A 22,841-nucleotide genomic window follows, 5' to 3' on the forward strand; every position below is an offset into this window, starting at 1 on the left:
GCAGAAGTGATAAAAATAACACCTGAGACAGGTGAGGAAAAATGGCTGTCATACAATCAACTATTAAAAATACAAAGTAAAAATACAAATAGAATTGAAAACTGCTGTGGAGTTGAATAACAAATACAATTGGTTTCAAATGCAACATATAAAGAGTTTGGTGGAAAACGATATTAAAACTGAAGGAATAAGACGAGAGCAAACAGAAATGGAAAAAGTTCTGCTTGGAGATAATGAAAAATTAATTTCAAAAACTTGTTACTTTTAAAATGGTCTACAGAAGATGAAATAGTGAAATCTCAAATGATTAAATGGGCAATAAATGTAAATAAAGAAATACAGATGGATACATGGGAATATTTATGGAAGAACTCTATGAAACTTTCAACATGTCAGAGAACTGTTTTAAAATGATGTATAGATGGTATATGACTCCTAAAAAATTGGCAAAGATGAATAACAAGATGCCAGACAGATGTTGGAAATGTAAAAAACATGAAGGTTCGCTCTTTCACAAGTCCATATGTGGTGGACTTGTGAAAGAGCGAAAAAGTATTGGCATATGATCCAACAAGAAATTTCTAGGATCTTGGGATATGAATTCAAGAAAGCTGCAGAGACTTTTCTGTTGGGATTACAAATGGAAAAATTTCCAAAAGAAGATAGAACTATAATTTGGTACTTGCTTCCAGCTGCTAGGACACTATATGCGCAGTTATGGAAGCAAGAAAAAATACCAGAAAAATGGGATTGAATTGTAAAAGTTATGACATGGAGTGAGATGGACAAATTAACAAGAACTTTAAGAGATTATGATTTAGAAGATTTTAAAAGGGAGTGGAAAAAAATTAGAAGTTATGTAGAAGATGAGTGGAAAGTAAAAGGACATTGGTCAATTTTTGATAATGATTAAACTTTAAAAGAAAGAAGAATATTAATTTTAGTTCTTAGGAATTAAAGGTACCTTTTAATGTTAGTATTTTGAGTAAATAACACTGGCAGGGGTCAAGTAACGGGGGGAGGGGTGATTAGAAAGAAGCATATGGGATAGATGAAAAGAAGTTATTAATGGAAATTGTTACCATATGTTATCAATAAAATTGCTTAAAACTAAATTTCATTTATTTAAGAAAGCCAATGCAAAGGTTTGCACTTGTGCGGAAATGGTCTGGGTTTCTTGTCAGCTACTCAAGGTACAGGGAAGCATGTCATGAACAGGTAAGACTCCTACATTCTTTGAGGACATCCCTGTTGACATTTTTCTGACTACTATTTCCCTTAATCCAATAGCAACAATTATTCACTTTATTCATCTTTGAAATCATCTGTCACAGGCAGTGCTTCTTAGCATTATGCAATTAATTTTGAATTTGATGTCAAGTTACTCAGGGATTTAGTGCTATAAATATCAGTTTTGCGCTGATCTGTCTTTACAGTTTATGACTAAGAAAATATTTTTAGCATGCTTTAAATGACAATGGTCTAGCATTTTTGCTGGTTTAAAACTGCTAAAATAACTATTCCTTGGCTTTGAAGCAAAACAGTTTTATTTTATTTGTTAACAGTTTTATTCCCTAAATATGTATTTGTAGAGACTAAATACTTGTAAATTTGTTTAGCAGAAAATGACCCTTTCTGTAATTTTTCTACAGATTTTCAGATTACAAAGCGGGAAAGGCTAATGAATTTTACTAGGGTAAAAATATTTCAGCAAATCTGGATTAATTTGAAGTATTTAATTAAAAAGATTACAACATTTCAAGGAAAAAATAATTTGCAAATTTCTTAACCACAAGGGGGCAGTGCTTTAAAGAAACAGAAGAAACAAACCCTTCGAGAAGGGAGCTGCTTGATTCTGCGTTCATATTATTTGCAAGTATCTGGTATTCATTAGCAGCTAACAACAGAATAATTCTCCAGCATATATTCTGTGATAAGACTGTAACCTCCCAAAGTGTTCTACTGTACATAGTAATAAATAGCATGCAATGCAAACATCATAATTTCTGATCTGTTCTGTGAACATCAGCAATGTTGCTCAAGGCCTGTTCTCACAACCACTTTTGTAGTAGCATGTAAAAAACGTAATCTGTGTGAAACCTATGCATCCAATTTGCCTTGTCATCAGCCCAAAGCCAGTGCATGCAGATGATTTTTCTTGGCATTGCAGGGGCCAATTAGTGAGGGAACAACCCCCCACATACATACATGCACAATTGTAGGATGACATAAATATTTTATGGGAGACAGAACAGACTCAAGCCTTTTGACAAATTATGCTCCTATTATTTAGGGTCCAACTGATCTTTTGTCTAGCCTCAGTTCAACACCCATCCATGGCACAGGTGAGCAATGTAAGTTTCTCCCATCACATTAACATGGGAGAACAAAGAGAGGACACATAACTCAAGAGTTTCTGAACTCTCAGAGAGTTTCTCATCAATGTAGCATAGCAGCTAGCATAGAGGCTAGAGTATCAGAATAGGCACTGAAATACCAAGGTTCACACTGCCATTGAAGTTTGCTAGTCACTCTTTCTTAACCTAACCTACCTCACAGGGCTGTTGTGAGGGAAAGATGGAATTGTAAGCAACTTTGGGTCCCCACTGGGGAGAAAAGCAGGGTAAAAATATCTAGATAAATATGAAGAGAATTCTGTGTTCTTTTTCCTTTAAAAATCAAATGTGGGGACCCAGTTTGATTGGGCATCAGGGAGGGGAGGGTGTTAAATTTTGCTCCAGTGCTATTTTCCTAACCATAAATAGCCCCAGGGAACCGCCATTTTACCCACTGGGGCAAACGTACACATGCTGATGCCCAGGCTGCGACTGGGAGAGTGCTGGATTCAAATTCCCACTCAGTCATGAAATGTATGGGGAAGGATGTGTCTTTGGCCAGTCACTCTCTCTCAACTGACCCAACTCACAAGGTAAGGAAAAAATGGAAGAGGGAAGAACCATATATGTCAAACTGAGCCCCTTGCAGAAATTGAAAAATAAAAATGTATACATGAATGATCAATTTTGACTGTTTGGAGTGGGTAGCAAGAAATGAAAGCACTTTAAAAAATTGTCACAAAAACACTCTCTTGCTTTAGCCTGACTTGCATGCACAGATGAGTCTTACCAGGGGTTTTTTGTAGAAAAAGCCCAGCAAGAACTCATTTGCATATTAAGGCCACACACCCTGATGTCACCATAGTTTCTCACAGGACTTTTTTTGTAGAAAAGCACAACAGGAACTTATTTGCAAATTAGGTCATACCCCTAACACCAAGCCAGCCGGAACTGCATCCCTGTGTGTTCCTGCTCAAAAAAAGCCCTCTTACAGTTTTTGCACTTATCCCATATGAGAGTGACCCTACGTTTCAAATCCACATGCAAAGCATACACATATAAGAAACCATGTCATGTGATACTCAGTTTCTGACAATACGCCAGAGTTTGGGACTTTGTTGACTACTTTGGACAAAATATGTCACATTACCTATGTCAGGGTATGAAATGGGCACACAGGTTCACACAGTCAAGTTCAGATACACAGGTATCCACAGAAAATCTCCCCCATGACTTCTGTCCTCCCCTGGCCTGGCCTGACCACTCCCCACTCTAAGGTGCTATGTGTGCTTGCTAAGTAGAACCCACTCCCCACAGAGTGTTCATTACTCTACCCTTCCTCTTCCTGTCACATCATTTAACTTGGATGTCTCATCACTTCCAATAAAGTGGGCTTCATGCTGCCACCTGGGTGTTAAAAATAGGCCCTTGGTCTGGAAAGCTACTATAGGCTACACCCACCCAAACTTACCTCATAGGGCAAACCATACCATACCATACCATACCATACCATACCATACCATACCATACCATACCATACCATACCATACCATACCATACCATAAGAGTCTTGAAAGTTTCTGTCAGAAATAATTGTTTCAAGAAAACAAAATTTGCAGCCCCATTCTATGCATATTTACAAAGAAGTAAGTCCCATTGTGTGCATAGGATTAAGCAGCTCAAATATTTGCAGAATGTCTGTATGTGTTCATTCATGGTCTAAGTAATCAGTGATGATAATACTGCTGTGCACCCCATCATAAGGAGGACGGAATGTTCTCTGTGATTTGTCATTTGCTAAATGGGTAGAAATGCAGCAGGAAGGTTATATAATGAAAACACAATACTCCCATGCCAGGAAATATCTGTTATGACACGATGCAAGTTACTCATCAGGCTAACTCACAACAAATTCAACTAGGCACGCAAATAAAAGAATGCCTGCTTAGAGAGGTGTAGTCCCTTTTAAAGATTTTTAAACACAGTCTGTCACAGCCAACCCACTGAGGAACAAACTGATCTACATGACACTGCATTAGCATTCATAGCATAATACACAGGTGTGACACTGCAACCAGAAATATGACTTGCAGCAAAAATAAATTCAAAACTCACAATGACCCTTTACAGTTCCATTGTTTTCAAGTTCACATGAACTTTCTAGAAAATCACAATTAATCCATTATCTGATATTTTTTACTCTGCCCTTCTTGTAAGGAGCTGAGAGGAGCTGATGTTCCCCACTTTCGTGTTATCCTCCCAGCTACCTTGACAGACCCAAAGTCACCAGTGGTTGCATAGAGATTTGAACATGACCAGGGTGTAATCCTAACTACTCAACAAAACAATTGCTCTGTGTGAAAGAGAATGTTGTGAAAAGGTGACAGTGATGCTGAACACAGTACTGGTTCTTATCCAGTAAAGCACCACAATGCCTAACACAATAAGATGCTCAGCATGCCATACACAGAGTTACCTCATTTTATTCTTACAACGGATTTCTAGGTTAATCTGAAAGTTAGTTATTTGCTTTGTGCCAAACACATATCCCCCGTCCATGGCTAGCACATCATCTTTATATTCCATGGATTCTCATATGTTGGCACAAACACTGAGGAAACTTGCCTTGTACACAGTGGCTGTCGGGTGTAACTAAAATGGTGATTTAATGCTTGTAGTCTGTGTTTTAGATGCAAGGGCTGTTTTTTTTTAAAGGAGATAATAAATTCATTAAGACTGCAATGCTATGCAAACTCGGCAGCAAGCCTCATTGATCTCATCCAAGTTTACTTCCAGTTAAAATTAATCCTGCGAAAGGGTCGGTTAACTAGGGCTGCCAACCCTACCGTGGGAAAATTCCAGGAGATCTGAGGGCGGCATCTGACGAGGGCGGAGCTTGGCTGTGGCTGCAGAAATGAGTAATATTTTTACTCTTGCCAAAGCCAGCTTCCCATCGGCTGGGCAAACATACACGTGAATGCTCCATCACATCGCCAGCCAGTTGCCCTCCATTGTCACAGCTGACCTGCTCCCCCTTCTGTAAAGGAATGGCTCTAAAGAAAGCCCAAGTGCCCAGGCGGCGGCGCTTTCGACCTTTTAGAAAGCAGGAGGGAAACAGTCAAGGCAGGATTCAGTCCAGGCCTCTGAAAGCATAATGTGCGCGTATGTGCAATCCGCCGCACCACACCGCCTCAGGCTCAGCCTGCACGTGAAAGCGGGCATTGAGGTCAGAGGATGCGGCTTCTGAAAGCAAAGGAAGTCTCTCGTGTAAAGCCCCGACCGAAACTCTTAATCTCTAGCCCAGGAAACCGACGCTCGCCCCTGTCCCTTTAGCCGCGCTCCTCCGGTTGACGCCTTCCCCAAGTCACAATGACCCAGCCGGCCCCGCAAGACAAGGCAGCGCCGCACCTCAGCAGGGTCGGAAAGCCGGGCTGCGCAGACCAACATGCGCCCAAGCGCCGCGCTCATGCCTTCTTTCCCCTCCGGCTTTACTTTCTCAGGCGCTTAGGAACAACGCCAAGGGGAGGAGCTACCGGGTGACGCTGCAGGAGAACCCCGCAGGGAAGTCTCCCTGGGAGGTAGGAGTTCCTTGGGCTAATGCGTTTAAGAGTGAGGGGCGGAGCCGGACCAAGGAGTCTCGGCTACATCGTCAGCATCAGCCTGGCCTGACCCTTCCGGGGTGGAAATAAATTATAGCGGCAGCCGTGTGGCTCTAAAAGTAAAATTGCGAACAAACCCAGGAAGAGTGCTAACAAACTTCTTACAATTATCATACCTGAATCCAGCCCATAAAGAAAATAACGTGGCAGCTGAAAGTTATGGTGACTGACTGACAGAATACAACCTGAGGTAAACTACAGAATCTAACCTCAGTTGGCCTCTGTAGTTTAAGCAACATCTTACATTTATCTCCCCAGTTAATACATTGACCACCAAGTGTTTTTGTGCTTTCTTCCGAAAAGGGATTTTGCATCTCGCTAATTTAGAGAGAATTTAGAGACATTTCTTGGACTTTGTTAAGACCTATTTATTGCCTCTTGCCCCAAAGAGCTGAGTGTAACTTTAAACCAGCACCATTGGAAGAGGCTCCGCACCTAACACAATGAGGGCTTGGCCAGGACTCACACCATCATGTCTGGAGGGATGTCCTTTCACTTTTTGAACATTTTTTAAAAATTGTGATATTTAGCCTGAGGAAGGGTTCTGGTGACTATGAGAGCTCACAGACTGTTAAGTGTGATTTGGTTGACCCCGATAAAGGTGCCATGCAGATTGCCTTCTAATGTGCCCAGCACTGCATAGGTCTCCAAATGCTGCAGTATTGGGCAGATAAAGGGGCTTGCTCTATTGCCCTTGCTTGCTAGTATCACCTACCTTGCATATGTGTTGTCTAGGACTGCCAGCCTCCAGATGGAACCTGGAGATCCCCTGGAATTATAACTGCTCTTCGGACAAAAGAGATTAGTTCTCCTAGGGCGGCTTTGGAGGGTGGATTCTATGACATCCTATCCCAACAAAGTACCTACCCTTCCCAAACCCCACTCTCCCTGGGCTTCACCTGAAAAAATCTCCAGGGATTTCTCAACCTAGTGTTGGCAGTGATGTCCCTTCGTCTCTGCCTCCCCCCACCCTCCATATGTGGAATAGGAATTCACTCAAAAAATGTTAGGTGTTTGAAGAGCTTCATATTTAAAAGGCTTATTGTATTGGCCTAAATAACCAGTTTCTTCCTCATCATCACTGAATTTCCTATGGACCCAGTGGCACCTCCATTTGAATCAGAGATAGCCAGTCTCTTGGCATGTGTGCTAATAGTGGCACACCAGACCATTTTGCTTGGAATCTAGGGCCAGATCTCTGTCTAATCAATGAGACACTGGCAGCACTTACGGAATCAGTGGTACAGGAGAAGGCAAGATGCATGGTTTAGCTCATCATCACCTTTCAGATCTGTGCAAGGTGAATACTTGAGATGGTGCTGCTGTGGTTTGGCTTGATCCAAGTGTGCCTCTAACTCTTCTCTCCCCTCCCTCATTTTGTTTGCTAGGACACCATGTCTTCTGTTGTTGTTTTGTTTGCACGTGGGCAAAAATGATCGCATGCCCCTTAGATCTCAGGTCAAAAGCATTGGGAAAGACCTTTCGGCCTGGTTTAGCATTAGGCAGATTCATATATTCTTTCTTCCACATAGCCTTGGAAGGAACCCAGCTAAAGTCCTGGCATGGACCAAATAGCTTTAGGAGAGTACAGTAATCAGCATTTGCTCTCAGTTCCTGATCAGTGAAATGAGAATAAATGTGAACTGTTTGCTAACATTGTGAGATCCAACACAATACTTTTAGAGATAATTTATATGGTTTCTAGGATAGGGTTTCTAGGATAATTTATATGGTTTCTAGCGGCAGCCAGGCTGTTGTTGGGACTCCCGAAACGGGAACATATACGGCCGGGGCTACGTGAACTGCACTGGCTGCCAATTATATACCGGGTCCAGTACAAAGTGTTGGTCATTACCTTTAAAGCCTTATATGGCCGAGGACCTGCCTACCTGAGGGACCGTCTTTCCCCATATGAACCCCAGAGAGCACTGAGGTCAGCTGGGAAAAACCTAATGACCATCCCTGGGCCGAAGGAGATTAAACACCAGAATATTAGAGCATGGGCCTTTTCGATCGCGGCCCCTACCCTATGGAACCGACTCCCCGAAGAGGCGCGGGCCCTGCGGAACCTTGATCAGTTCCGCAGGGCCTGCAAGACCACCCTTTTTAAACTTGCACACTCGGACTGCTAAAGAGGATTGGTAATTAAGGATCCGCCAATGCAGCCTAAAGACCTATACCGCTGTATAACTGCAGTTATTAGACTGGTTTTAATGTTATTAAGTTTAATGTTTTAATGTTTTATATTGTAAATCTAAAGGCTTTATTTATTACTGTATGTTTTTATAAAATGTTGTTAGCCGCCCTGAGCCTGCCGAGGTGGGGGAGGGCGGGATATAAATGAATGAAATAAATAAATAAATAAATAAATAAATAAATAAATAAATAAATAAATCAGTATGCATGAAAATTATTGTGCTGGAAGCTAATTGTGCTGGAAGCTAGTGCGGTGATTAAGTGCTGAATTTTATTCCCCCCCCCCCCGTCGCCGCACAAATGCTCCTTTAGGATGGTTCTTTTTATAAAATGCTGCCACTGGGGCTGCAGTTAAAAAAAGAGATGGGTGTGCTGGAGACAAAAACTTCTTCTTTTCCTTATTGACATTTTCAGAAGCAAAATGACTGTCCTACTAATTCTTAACTCTGCTAGGAAAAATGCATGCATTTCCCCCAATTGGGGTAAAAGCAGTTTGAGCTTGGTGGTTTTGATTGGTGAAGCAAAGGGGAAAGTGTTAAAGGACCCTCTTTCCTACACAGAGAGAGACATTTCTCCCTGGGAACTGTAACCCCAGTGGCTGCATTTAAAAAAAAAGTCTAAAAAAGGAAATACAGAACTGTATATTGCATGTAGTTCTGTATGGCATATATTACGTGCTGCTTAGTCCTCAGTGCAGATCTTGACTGGAAAGTGAACTGTTTAGAAGCAACAACATTTGAATGCAGTGTTTGTGTATCTACAGCTGAACCCATGTGCCTATTCCATACCTAGAATCAAATTTTTTGGGGCTTAAATGTGCCACTGGACTCAAACTTTGTTTTGTTGCTTCAGACCAGCATGGCTACCCACCTGAATCTGTTTAAAAGCAAATTACAGTATCCCAACCTCAGCTTCCTATCAAGCAATATGAGGAAATACTGATCAACTTTATGAGCTGGTTGTTAAAGTTACTGAGAGAATGTACACACAATACTTTGAACACTATAAAGCTGGGATGGCCAAACTGTGGCTCCTTCACACATATCGTGTGGCTCTCAAAGCCCTCTCCATTCGTCATTCAGCTTGGAAAAGGCATTTTTCTCTTTAAATTACTTCTCCAAGTCAAACCAGCTGGTAGCTTAGAGAATGCATTTGAAGTTGCTTTCTTTCAACCTCTCTCTCCCCCCCAATCCATCTGCCTGCCTTCCTGTCTTGTGGCTCTCAAACATCTGACATTTATTCTATGTGGCTCTTATGTTAAGCAAAATTGTTATTATTATTTATTAGATTTATATCCCACCCTCCCCGCTGAAGCAGGCTCAGGGTGATTGGCCACCCCTGCTATAAAGCAATAAGTGAAAACTGTTATAAAGACCACAGAGTACTTTGCAACTGATTCATAAATGTAGTCAACTGATCTGCTCCAATCTGAGTATTCCCTGCTCTAGTCAAAATCACCTGGTATTAAGCCATCATAAATATATTTTGTTTGATTAACTATGGCTCCTCAGTACATGCAAGAAAAATTCCACAAATCATTGTGAGGGAAACAAAGAATACAGAATATGATAGCTCTATTTAGCAGGCAAGGTGTATGTGGGCAGCAGGGGTGGGAAGTAATAAGGGTACAAACTAAAACAGGTTCAATGTTGTTCTAGGAGTAAAGTTGCCAACAGGACAGGGGGAAACGTCAGACCTTTACTAGAATAAAAACGAGCAGCTAAAGCTTTTCATGGAATTATCATCTGATAATAGCTGCAGATCAAACTGATATTAAAAGGATTGCTATAAGTTCAGTTCCTTTTCCATTCCAGCAGTGAGGAATCCTACCCAAAATAATGTGTGCCCCCCCCCCCCCATAGCTCTATTCGCTGGAACTTCCTAAGCACCATAGAACCTTCACACTGGCCTGACTTTTAACGTGTTACCTTCTGCGGTGCTAGATGGAAGATATGCACGTATTCCCTATGAGAAACAACTCTGCCCTTGTCAATCTGGCTGGATTGAGACAATCAAGCATGTCCTTTAAAACTGTCACTTTTATCAGAACATTCAGTTGTCTTATATCAATTCAATTCTGTCTAAGTACCTAGGCAGACCTAAGCAATTTTATATTTCCTTGCTTCTTGCTGATTGTTGTAATGAGATCACTTCTAAGGTGGCGAGGTTCTGTGCTGTGGCTTGTATAATTAGAGAAAAGGAAAAGGGATTGTTTTAACATCTCATTTAACTATGTATTTTATATTTTCATGTTTGGTATATGTACTTGTAATGAATTTAATTTTATCTGGAAATTATTTAGATGTGACTGTTTTGAAATAGCTGATCTTTGATCATAGTAAACAAATGCGATATGAGGATCAGTTTAAAAATTGACAACCTTATCTGGGACTCTGGGAAGCCAGACATCTAACCTGCTTCATTCTGTTTCCCTGCAAAAGCAAGGACATCACTAGTATCATGGGTGTTTGTCTGAGCCAATCTTGAGTCTTGGCGATAGTTAAAAGTTCCTTTATGAATCCATAATTACTCACTTTAATCCTTTGTTTGACTTGAAAACAGAGCAAATAAAGTGACAGAATCTGGATTCCTACAGAGACTTCCATTACTCCGTTCTGTAAGGACTGATGACTCCTTGTGTCTTACCCTGGTTGCTATGTTGAGAGAGAATAAATACCATTGAAGCCAGTGGAACTAATCTCAGCCCTTTTGGTTCTCTCTCTTTATATTCCCTTCTTAATGTTTTGTTTCTTTAAAGGGGATAGAAGGAATCTTTGTTCGAGGGTCCATAGTTGTTTTTGGGAGCCCTGTGCTGTGATACATTTCCTCAGCATGTTGTGGTGATAGACTTAGAGTCCAATCCTATGCATGTTTACTCCATTCAGCTGACTCCAAGGAACTGTGCATAGGATTGCAACTCTGGCATACTGAATTCTACAAAATAAACAGAGCTAAGCACCTATGTAATGTAAATGTGGGTACAGTCTGGTTTTTAAGGCTGCCAGCCTCCAGGTGGGGTGTAGAGATCTCCTGCTTTTACAACTGATCTCTAGCTGGCAGAGATCAGTTCCCCTGGAGAAAATGCCTGCTTTGGAGGGTGGACTCTATGGTGTTGTACCATGCTGAGGCCCTTCCCCAAACCCCACCCTCTCCTGGATCCATCCCCAAAGTCTCCAGTTATTTTCCAACACAGACCTGGCAACTCTACTAGCAATAAGAACATAAGAGAAGCCATGTTGGATCAGGCCAATGACTCATCCAGTCCAACACTCTATGTCGCACAGTGGCCAAAAAAACCAAGTGCCATCAAGAGGTCCACCAGTGGGGCTAGAAGCCCTTCCACTGTGCCCCCCCCGCACAAGAATACAGAGCATCACTGCCCCAGACAGAGAGTTCCAACAATAAGCTGTGGCTAATAGCCACTGATGGACATCTGCTCCATATGCTCATCCATTCCCCTCTTAAAGCTGTCTATGCTTGTAGCCGCTGCCACCTCCTGTGGCAGTGAATTCCACATGTTAATCACCCTTTGGGTGAAGAAGTACTTCCTTTTATCCGTTCTAACCTGACTGCTCAGCAATTTCATTGAATGCCCACAAGTTCTCATATTGTGAGAAAGGGAAAAAAAGTGCTTCTTTCTCTACCTTCTCTATCCCATGCATAATCTTGTAAACCTCTATCATGTCACCCTGCAGTCGACGTTTCTCCAAGCTAAAGAGCCCCAAGCGTTTTAACCTTTCTTCATAGGGAAAGTGTTCCAACCCTTTAATCATTCTAGTTGCCCTTTTCTGCACTTTTTCCAATGCTATAATATCAATGGTATTTCATATGTGAAACTGACTACCCAAGTGGTGTATTTCTTGAGCCATGGCATTTCCATAAAGTGGCAGAGTAAATAGTAAAATGCAGTCTTTCTGAATACAAAGCTATACATTATAAACAGTTGAAATGAGGCAAAACAACTAGGATGCAGGTATGGAGTGAGAAAAAAACATGTTCATGAATCATGATGTAAAATGATTAAATGGAGTTGAGAGCAGATAGGTCTGAAAGTGTAATTCAGACAATTCCAAAACATTCTTATTCCTCTATAGATTGTCCTTTTTGTGACCCCTGTCTAGATGATACGCAAGAGGGATTAGGTGTCTATGAATAGGTATCTGTTTGAGAGAAGATTCTACAGGTTATTAAATCCAAAGAAAAGCTCTGGCCATAAATCTGTAAAGAAGAAAAAAAGAAAGCATATCCTTCTTCAAAGCATTTTGTAGGTCCTGAAATAAAGACTTTTCATGTGTGTAACAAAGTCAACCGCCCTGAGCCTGCTTGTGCGGGGAGGGCGGGATATAAATAAAAAGTATTATTATATTATTATTATTCAACCAAAAGAGAAGCTTTTCATAAAAATGAAGCACAAAGCTAACCTTACTACTTGATTTTAAAGCACTCGACTGTAACCCTATTGCAGTAAATGGCAACGGGGCACTACTGCAACATGCTCTCTCTCTCTCTGTTTTATTCACCTTTTTTAGTGTTTGTGATACGATTCTGATTCCTAAGTCCAAACCCAAGATGTTTTATTATCTTACTGTTTTAAATTGTTGTAAATTGATGTTTTAAAGCTAAACCTATGTTAGATTAACATATAATCTAACATAAACCTATGTTAGATTATATATGTTGTAAGCTGCCCTGAGCAGGAAGGGCGGGATATAAATTGAAATATAAATAAAATAAATAAATAAGGTGTTCCCAATACTTTATTGGTCTTTGGGGGAATCTGATTCCTTACTGGAATTCAAGGATTGCTCATTGTTCCTTCTCTTCTGTTTTTACAGAGGAGATTCACTATGTTGTTGTCAGGTGTCAAGTCTCATAATTACCTGAAGCCTTACTGTTGGTTCCCAGGCATATTGAGAGAGACCATGTGTTACTTGTGTGAGCATGTTTACAAGGACTGCTTTCAGTGTTGCTTCCCATGCTTGAGGACCAAGCTGTATTATGGAAAACAAGTTGTAGGGCATGGAGCTGATTGGCCCTGCCTGAAATTAAGCCCTAAACCCATTCTTTCCATCCCTTTAGTGTTGAAATTCACCTTTAGGTATGTTGTATAGCATCATCCTTGACATGCAGTGCTGGCAACTTGATAACTTACTAATGTATCTCTTTGCAGGCTATCCATGTTTTTGCAGGAAAGCCTTTCCCTTTTCATCCTGTCAGTGTCGACTTATCATTTGGATCAAGTGCAGAGGATTGCTTTCTCCTTTGCTCTAATAATGTTCTAATAATCAGTAAAACTAATCAGCAGTAAGTTTAGAACATAATGTTCAGTTATAGGATTTGCCACTGCTGAGATTTCAACACCCCTAAATCAGTGACGACACTAACATAGGCCTGGTCTACACACACAGTATAATAAGATGGCTCTGAGATGGTGGAATGGTCAGATTAGGCTTCCCAACCCTCCCGCCCTGGCGGGGGACCCCAGGATTTACAGCCTCTTCCCCCGCTCTCCAAAAAAACGGAAGCGGGGGGAGGGGGGAAATGGTGCCAAGGAGCGTGGCGAGCTGCCCCATCTCGGAGGAGCAGCTAAGGTGAACTGGAGAAGAGGCGGCAGGACCCAGACTCATGGCTCACCACGCTCCTGGCCTGCCTCCACCCTCCCCTTCTCTGATTTCACCTCAGAGGCAGAGCGGAGCGGGCGACGCCGCTGCGCTGCCGCCTCTTCTCCGCTTCGGAGGAGCAGTTACGGTGAAGCGGAGAAGAGTTTTATTGGTTTTCGAAAAAGCTGAGGGGTATGGGTAAGAGGAAATAGAAAATTGTAGTTACAAATATACTCTAATCTGCATATAATATACTTTCTTAGAATACAGATGTTATCACATATTATCTCTTAACATTAAATTATCAACATTAAGATAATGTGTTTTGATACATTTATGTTGTAAGTCTTCTTGTTGAAGTATCTATTTAAGCTAACATTTCCAATAAAAATGATATTATAATAAAGAATACAGGGGAAAGGAGATATAAGTTCACACCAAAGAATCTTTAGAGTCTTGAGTGTCTAGCCAGGTATAGTTTCACCCAATATTTCCTTGCTTCTTCCTTAGATTTCCCAGCCAACAACTGGGATAAATAGTCCAGCTTAGCCGTTACCAGTATTTTCCCCACCAAGTCCATTCTCATGGGGATATATTTACCATTTTCGATCAGTGGGTTTAAGGCGGTTTTACTGTACATCTTTTTTCACCTGTCATACCCCTTTGTACTTTTGTTTTGTCTGTGCTTTATTATTCCCTATAACGCCACATGACAGCCACTCACTTACATGGAAGAAATAAATGCAGAAATCCAAACCTGTTCAACCATGATCCTTCAGTCTGGGGAAGCTTAGCTTCCTCAGCTGTGCCCCAAAATATTAACTGTTTCCCCCTCTTTTTTCCACTGTTTTTAATGCAATCCATAGAGGAACAAGCATGTTTCTATCTGTATAGGTCTGTCCCTTCATCTGCATAGCCCCATCCTGAGTACTGTTTCTAGGTCATGTGAGAATTTAATGAAATTTTGTTTTGATGTACAGTGGGGCTCTTTTGCACCTTACTCTGAAACAATGGAATTTAGCTTTCCATAAATTGAGCTTTTATTAATATAATTTTAAGTTGCTGAATGTTTTTATGCACCTATCTTCTTTTTATTATGTTTACCATTTCATTGTAAGATGCTGGGAGCTTTGTATTTAGAATTCCAAGGGGCGTTTCATTCTTTGTATACTTGTTTTTCATAAAAAAAAAAAATGCAGCTGCACTGATGCCAGTTTCAGGCAGGGGGAAGAGTGAATGAATTCTTTGCTTACCGCATGTCATTTTCCTCATGTTAAAAGGGCCCTGAAGAGTGGTGCTGTTAGTGCTAGGGCCTAGAGTTCTTCCAGAATTACAACTCATCTACAGACTGCAGAGTCTGGAAGAAATGGCAACTTGAGACGATGGAGTCTATGGCATCAAATGCTCATCAAGCTCTGGTCTCTCGCCTCTGCAAGCTCCACCCCCCAAATCTCCAGGAATTTCTCAAGTCAAAGTTGGCAGACTTACAAATTGAACATTATGCTGAAATATCCATAACTGTTTTTAAAAGAAATTCCCTGTCCCCCCTCCCTTTTAAAAATAATATTAAGCTCTGGAGTGTGGGATTGATGGTTTGGCCAGGAAAGTGCTAAAGATGGTGCGGTCTCAGTGTACGATTCTGGCTACCACACCTCAAAAAGGATATTATAGCATTAGAAAAAGTGCAGAAAAGGGCAACTAGAATGATTAAAGGTTTGGTACACTTTCCCTGTTAAGAAAGGTTAAAACGCTTGGGGCTCTTTAGCTTGGAGAAATGTCGACTGCGGGATGACATGATAGAGGTTTACAAGATTATGAATGGGATGGAGAAAGTAGAGAAAGAAGTCCTTTTCTCCCTTTCTCACAATACAAGAACTCGTGGGCATTCAATAAAATTGCTGAGCAGTCAGGTTAAAACAAATAAAAGGAAGTACTTCTTCACCCAAAGGGTGATTAACATGTGGAATTCACTGCCACAGGAGGTGGCAGCGGCTACAAGCATAGCCAGCTTTAAGAGGAGATTGGATAAAAATATGGAGCAGAGGTCCCTTGGTGGCTATTAGCCACAGTATATATATGTGTGTGTGTGTGTGTGTGTGTGTATACACACACACACACACACACATATATTGGCCACTGTTTGACAAAGAATGTTGGACTGGATGGGCCATTGGCCTGATCCAACATGGCTTCTCTTATGTTCTTACATTCCCCCACCCTGTGCTCTTTTATTGTTATAAATGTTCTATCCATTCATAAAGGAAAATTACAGGGAAAAGTCCTCTGTATGTAATGGAACAAAAATTTGGGAGACCAGCACGTTTTTATAGTGATATAATTGCTAACTACTCCTTTGTAATGGTCGATTTTTAATCAGTGAGAGAATTGGTAGTGGATGAGCTCTCTTGTTCATAGGCCCATCAGATTTAGAGAAGATGCTGTCTGCGCCAGATGAGGGAAGAGTATAGGAGTGTGTGTTAGTGAAGAAAGTCTGAATCTGAAACAGACAGAGAGGGATGTGAGATTGCTGCAGACCACTCCCCCCACCCCAAGATGTGATGGGGGAGGTGGGGGGGGTTGCCTCTTCTCATATGATAGTAATGGCCAAAGACCTGTCTACCTTAGGGACCGTCTCTTCCCATATGTTCCCCAGAGGGTACTCAGATCCAGGACACGGAACCTGTTATCGATCCCTGGGCTGAGGGAAGCAAGTTTGAAGATCACTCGAGAGAGAGCCTTCTCTATAGCAGCCCCCTATTGGTGGAACCAACTGCCGGAAGAAGCAAGAGCCTTGCAGGACCTTGTTCAGTTCCGCAAGGCTTGCAAGACAGCTTTATTTCAACTTGCTTTTAATCAATAGCCATATATGAGGATACTCAAGAAGACTGAAACTGAAACTACTGGAATGTATTAGCACCAAATTGCTTTTTAAAATGTTTTAACTGTTATATTGTTTAAGGTTTTAATTAGTTAATGTTTAATATTTGTACATGTTTTTACTGTTGTGAGCCGCCATGAGCCTGCTTCACCAGGGAGGGCAGGATATAAATCCAATTAAATAAATAAATAAAGCAAACATCACCACCACCTCCAGCAAGAATCAAACTAAATGAAGTGGTGGAGGTTCCACATTTGGAGCTCCCAAGCATTTTTTTCTTTGAAAACAGCAGTTATGTGGGGCCCCAGTTCAGTTCAGAACAGCAGCATGTTTTGCAGGAGGGGATTAACCTTTCCTCAGCTCATTGTTCTCTCAGCCTGAAATAACACTGCAAAACTGTTATTTGCCCTGTAGGACACACTGTATGATATTTGAATGTCTGTCTCAGTTGGGTATATATAGAGTTGTCATCTCCTCCATCCTGGGCTCCTCCTGGAGATTTGGAGATGGTGCCTAGGGAGGGAAGAGTTTGGGGAGGGGAGGGATCTCAATGAAGATGTGATGTAGTCTGGAGAACAGTTGTAATTTCAGTAGAACTCAAGTCCCTACCTGGTGGTTGGCAACTGTAGCAATTTAGTTTGGAGTGAAATACACAGGAGGATGGCAAGCAGAATCTCTAGCCAAGAACATGTCTATTAAGATCCATGTATTATTTGATATTCTGAAGTGATTTTTCCCATGTTTCTTCTGTGGAGAATAATCTTAGAATCTTTTCTGTAACAATATTAAAGCTAATAAACTGTTGTTCAGTTTGTCACTATTTATTGGCCTTGCAGTTGTGTATCTAGCAGCACCCTGATTCAAAGAAATTTAGCAAATGAAGCATTTTTTCCTGTATCCATGTCAGGAACAGCTTTCCTGGGTGACTGTATTTTTAAAAGCAGATGAATAAGGCCAGTAACAAAGGTGACAGCCCTCACTGTGTGGATTTTTTGGTTCCCATGACTTCATCCTCATAGTGTATATGTTTTTGAGAGGCTTGTTATCCATATAATTTCTGGCATGTACTTAGCCACCTGCTCCAGGCTATGAAAAGGGTTAATGGAAAGCTTGATGGGCAATTTGTGAAATATGTCAAGAAACGCCTAATATATCCACAAGTCTTTTAATCACTGTAATAAACATGGGAATGCTGGGAACCTTTCCCCTTGTAGTTTGGTCTTAGGACATGCTTTGCGCATAGGCACAAGAAAGGAAAGGAAAGTCATTTTTCTTCCTCTTATAAAGTGAACCTGATTAGATTTGGAATTTTTGGAAAGCATTCCTTGATTTACTTTGAAATTCAGAATGAAGAGATGGTTATCACCTTTCTTAGCTTGTGGCATCTGAATACTTGTTGGAAGGGTGTGTTTCTCATCAGCTTTGTCTGGGTTGTTTAAGCATGTTTCCAGCTGGATGGAGATGATGTATGCACAAAATATATTACCAGGCACCTGTAGAACATGAAGCAGGATGGAATTTTACACTGTAGAAAAATGGAAATTTTATACTGTATCTCAAGAATATAAAAAGGGTATAACATATAACAGCATTTGTTAAACCAGTCTACTACTTATATTACCACAAGATCATCTTAAGTGTTCTCTCTGCAACAGATCTCAGTTCTAAGGCCCATTCACACATTATATATTCACTTCTGTATTCAGGGGGATATCCATGTTGGTCTTCAGTGGAATAGCAAAATGTGAGACCAGTATCACCTTAAAGACCAACAAGATTTCCAGTTCTGTATTACTATATAAAGGTAAAGGTAGTCCCCTGTGCAAGCACCAGTCCTTTCCGACTCTGGGGTGACGTCGCATCACAACATTTTTGCGGCAGACTTTTTTACGGGGTGGTTTGCCATTGCCTTCCCCAGTCATCTACGCTTCCCCCCTAGCAAGCTGGGTACTCATACAAGCTGGGTATTACTATATAGTTTAGTTAAAATTGTTAGAATCCAAATTTCTAGCCCTTATGATGACAGAGACTAACTATGCTGATACTGTGTGTGGGTTTGAAACAAACCAAATGGGGAATGTATGTGGTGTTCACCACAGCTCTGAAGACTCCTAGTGCCCAAATTGGTTTCTATGTGTACGACAATAATCCTAGGCTATCTCATCAGCACTGTATTCATGTTAGCTCTGATTCAGCAGCAGTGGCAGAGTATTTTAACTACAGATAACATATGAAGGGTATTCTATATCCAGGGAGGTATATCATGGTGTGGAGTTTAGGCCTGTCCAGTCCACACCTCTCTCCACAAAATAGGATTGCCAGCCAAGGGCAAGTACCAAAAGACAGGCAATGCTCGAGAGAATAGGGAGAGTGGGACTTGTCCAAATGGCATCCATCCACACTACACTGTCATTGAAAGTGATAGGATTGCCAGACCACTCTTGTCGGGTGGAACTTACCAGGAGAAAGAACAGGCCTAGGCCTCATGGCCAGTGTTGTGCAGGAAATGATGCCATCACAACAGCAACATCTGGGTAATACTCTGGTATTTGGGCAAAAACTTTATGGTAGAAGCTGGTTTTACCATACAGTTTTTGTCCAGATATAAGAGTGTCACCTGGACGTTGTGGGTGTGATGATGCAACTTCCTTGTAAATCTCCCCTGTCCCCACTGGTTGCCTGGAGGTACCTTGCAACCCTGGGAAGTGATGATGTGGTGCTGATGAATACCATTTTATCCCCCTGTTTTTCTCCTACTGCCCTATGAAGTGATCACAGGGACAGAGCCAATTGGCAGGAGGTTCCCTAATTTGATCTATACACCTCAGAAGCTCTTTGTTGCACCTTCTGCACCTTTGTAGCTTGCAGAGCCTTAGAACTGGAGAAGAGAGGGGGTTTATAGTGCCAGGTTCATCCTTCTTTCCACTGGGTCTCTCCTGTGCAGCCTGGGGAGAGAGCCCAGCCACCTCCTCGCTGGTCTTCTTTTAAGCACCTTACGAGGCCAAACTTCACAGATACTGTTGGAAATTACTGCTAGTGCTACATTAGTGCAATATGATATCCAATTATTTATGGATCCAGCTTTCCTTGTTGCTGCTGTCATGGCAAGCTTCTCTGTTGCTCCACAGTGGTTTTCTGAGTGACCATCCTGTGGCTCCAGGGTAAGTCTGGGGGTAGTGCTGGAAATGGGAATGAGCTGCTTCCAGAAACATGTTTCTTTAAGAGAAGGGCTTTCCACTTTTAAAAAAGTGCTATGACAATATTTTCATATTTGAATGGAACTTTCTGTCAAGCATTCAATTCTAAGAGAATTTGTAAAGAAAAAAAAATTAAGCATGTAGGAAGGGATGTATGTAGAATTGCATGGCACTATCCAACAGCTGCTATATTAGGCCACCACATTTCATACAGCCTACCAGACTGCAGGGACTCCACAAGCTAGAAAAAGTAGCATTTTTCTGAATGACAATAAATTAAACTTTGTGGAAGGGGACAAATGTGATAACTTTGAAAACAGAAGTACTTTCTTGAAGGAAGAAATTTGGATCCTGTGCCTCTCTTGTTAAATAAACCCACTGCCTAAAAAGGCCTGAAGGCTCTGCACCTCTCCTGCATGAAAATGCTGGTTCCACTGCACTGACTCCCTTCATAGCCATTCATTGCTCTACATAATGATTTCCTTAGTTACAAGATTAATAGCTATACAAACCACTGGATAGAGCTAGATCTAGAGGCCTAAAATAATACAGCTTAATAAGCTTAAAGCGTCATGGAAAGCAGAAACCTGCTAACAAGGTTTAAAAATAAACTCACATGGCATAAGAGTTTAGCAGTGCAATCCTAAACAGAGTTAGCTCCATCTAAGCTAGTTGACTTCAGTGGGTATAGGAGGGTGTAACTCTAGTTAGGAATGAACTGTGTGTTACACAAATAAAGCAGATAATCTACACAGGATGGAACTTGCTTTCCAGTCAACAGTTGCCCAGGGAGCAGGCATCAATCAATGCCCAATTTGGAACCAGGAAGTAAAGTGAAAGAATGAAAAACATCTCTGAGAGATTTCAGTGTTTCTGTAATAAGAAATGCAGAATGAATATAACTGATTGGTCATGTTTATATGTGCCTTCAGAGGCATTTTTGTTCCTCATTCTTCTATTACCGGTTTTTTGCAATATAAAAGTGTTTCATAATCTTTATTTCATATGATCGAGAATGCATCTGAATTTAAAGTTTTAATAAAATAAGATGTAAATTTGTATTTGGGACATTCAGTACATGACAACAGTGTTTGCAGCAGCCTTCCATCACATTGAAATCAGTGTTGATCATATTCTGAAAGCTGGGCTTTCCTGCTGTCTCTCACCAGCAGCAGCTGCCGCTACAAATCCCCCTCTTCCAATCTGATGCTGGTTCATTTATTTGAATGGAAAACTTGCACATCTTTCCACTTTGCTGCATGTCACATTTTGAGTGCTAGTCACTGTTACAATGTCAAATCCTGCATTTTGAACAATAAATGCACAAATGTTATATTTTCAGATTTTTCTAGAACCTGAACAAAACAAAACTCTGTTAGCCCAGCTTTCTGCCATGTTTGGCTTGCTCTGTGCTCAACTGATACTCTGCATTGCAAAAAAGATGTGTCACAGGATCCAGCAAATTTGCTATAAAGCATTGGATTGAGTGATTTAAAATATAGCATGGGAGAGGAAGATGAATTTTGCTCTCACACCTCTTTTTCTAGCCTACCTGGCTTATTTTCTCCAGTGGAGGTAACTTCCTGTCACAGAGCTCCACAAGGAGAAAAAAGGCAGGGCAAGTGCAGTTGGAGGGGAAAGCTCTACTTTCTTGATGCTGCATTTGAAATCCCCTTGCACATCTGCAAGAGAATCAGTGACAGATCAGATTCTTCACCTAGGTCTATCACCATTAGCTTGGGGCAGATTTTCTGAAGGTTAAAATTAAACTAAACAACAGCCTTAATACATCCCTCCATTTGACTTTTCTTTTTACAGACCCAAACATCTCTGAAAGCTCAAAAGCCCATCTATGCCTGCAAGATGTCAAAAGAGGCCAAAGCATCACCACAGTCGCCTGCTGAGGCACAGACACCAAAGAAGGTGCACCTTGGAGCTCAAGGCTATAAGATGGAACAGGCTTTATCCTCTACATTTGTTCCTGTAGTCATACACCCTGGAGGACACACACCTGAGTCTCTCAAGTTTGCTTTCTACAATCCTAACTACACCAACTCATACAATCCTTTTTACACCTTACAAAAACCAACCTGTGGTTATCGGTATTCCCCAGACACAGATCATAAGAGGAAGGTGTTGGATGTTGAGAGGATGAACATTGTGAAGTGGAGAACCGTTGTGAGGAAAAAACCAGGTCTGACTTCAGCATCCACAAAATAATGAAACCACCATGCACTTAGCCTAAGACTCTCATTGATCAGGGTACACTAATGTGGAATCTAACAGTTTCCAAGATCAACTAGAGGATATCTTGTAAGAGTTTCAAAAGAAGCAAATCTACCTTCCAAGAGCTTCTGGAATGCATTGCAACAGAGTACTTTAAATGTCTGCGAATGAGGTTTCCCAAACCAGCCTGTATTTGGTAGGCCTGTGACAGAAGAAACTTTAAAAAGGGCTGGATTTTCATCTTTTGCTTGTTAACAGCAAAAAAATTAGATCCAGATTTCAAAGCAGGACATGATGAAAGCACCAATATACAAAACAAATGAGGTAGTACTCTCTGCATTGCCTCATTTAGGACATGTGGAACCAGTCCAGCTTCTATGAAGGTCAGTTCACACATTTAAGAAGTAGGGAAAGCAGAAGTGTTAGTGACTGGTACTGTGTTTTCCCTAGTGTTGGTATGAAATGTGAAGTAGGGATTTGAAGACCTCATGCTTCATAAGCTCTACTGGGATAGCCTTGTTAGTCTGTTGCAGCAAAAATAAAAACATATTGTGGTACCTTAAAAACTAACAGAATTTTATCTAATCATAAGCTTTCATTAACTAAATCCCACTTCTTCACAAGCAATGAGTGAATACTCACTACACCAGGGGTGGCCAAACTGTGCCTCAGGATGATTTTGATTACCTAGATCCAGGGCTTTTTTTGAGCAGGAACACAGTTCCGGCTGGCTTGGTGTCAGGGGTGTG

The 22,841-nt window shown here is 41.2% G+C and overlaps 1 protein-coding gene across 1 annotated transcript; it reads left to right on the plus strand.

Annotated features, from left to right (window-relative positions):
• The first annotated feature begins 5,042 nt into the window (after positions 1 to 5,042).
• On the plus strand, positions 5,043 to 22,658 carry CIMIP3 (ciliary microtubule inner protein 3). The gene is made up of 2 exons (XM_060231243.1): positions 5,043 to 5,914; positions 21,685 to 22,658. The coding sequence occupies exon 2, from the start codon at positions 21,730 to 21,732 to the stop codon at positions 22,084 to 22,086; it is 357 nt and encodes a 118-aa protein (XP_060087226.1). The 5' UTR covers positions 5,043 to 5,914; positions 21,685 to 21,729; the 3' UTR covers positions 22,087 to 22,658.
• Positions 22,659 to 22,841: the final 183 nt, after the last annotated feature.

This window comes from Heteronotia binoei, chromosome 2 (assembly GCF_032191835.1).
Source record: "Heteronotia binoei isolate CCM8104 ecotype False Entrance Well chromosome 2, APGP_CSIRO_Hbin_v1, whole genome shotgun sequence".
NCBI lineage: Eukaryota > Metazoa > Chordata > Lepidosauria > Squamata > Gekkonidae > Heteronotia > Heteronotia binoei.

What these genes read in the sequence shown, in the direction of transcription:
- CIMIP3 (XM_060231243.1), top strand. Translation starts at nt 21,730, where the DNA reads ATGTCAAAAGAGGCCAAAGCATCACCACAGTCGCCTGCTGAGGCACAG.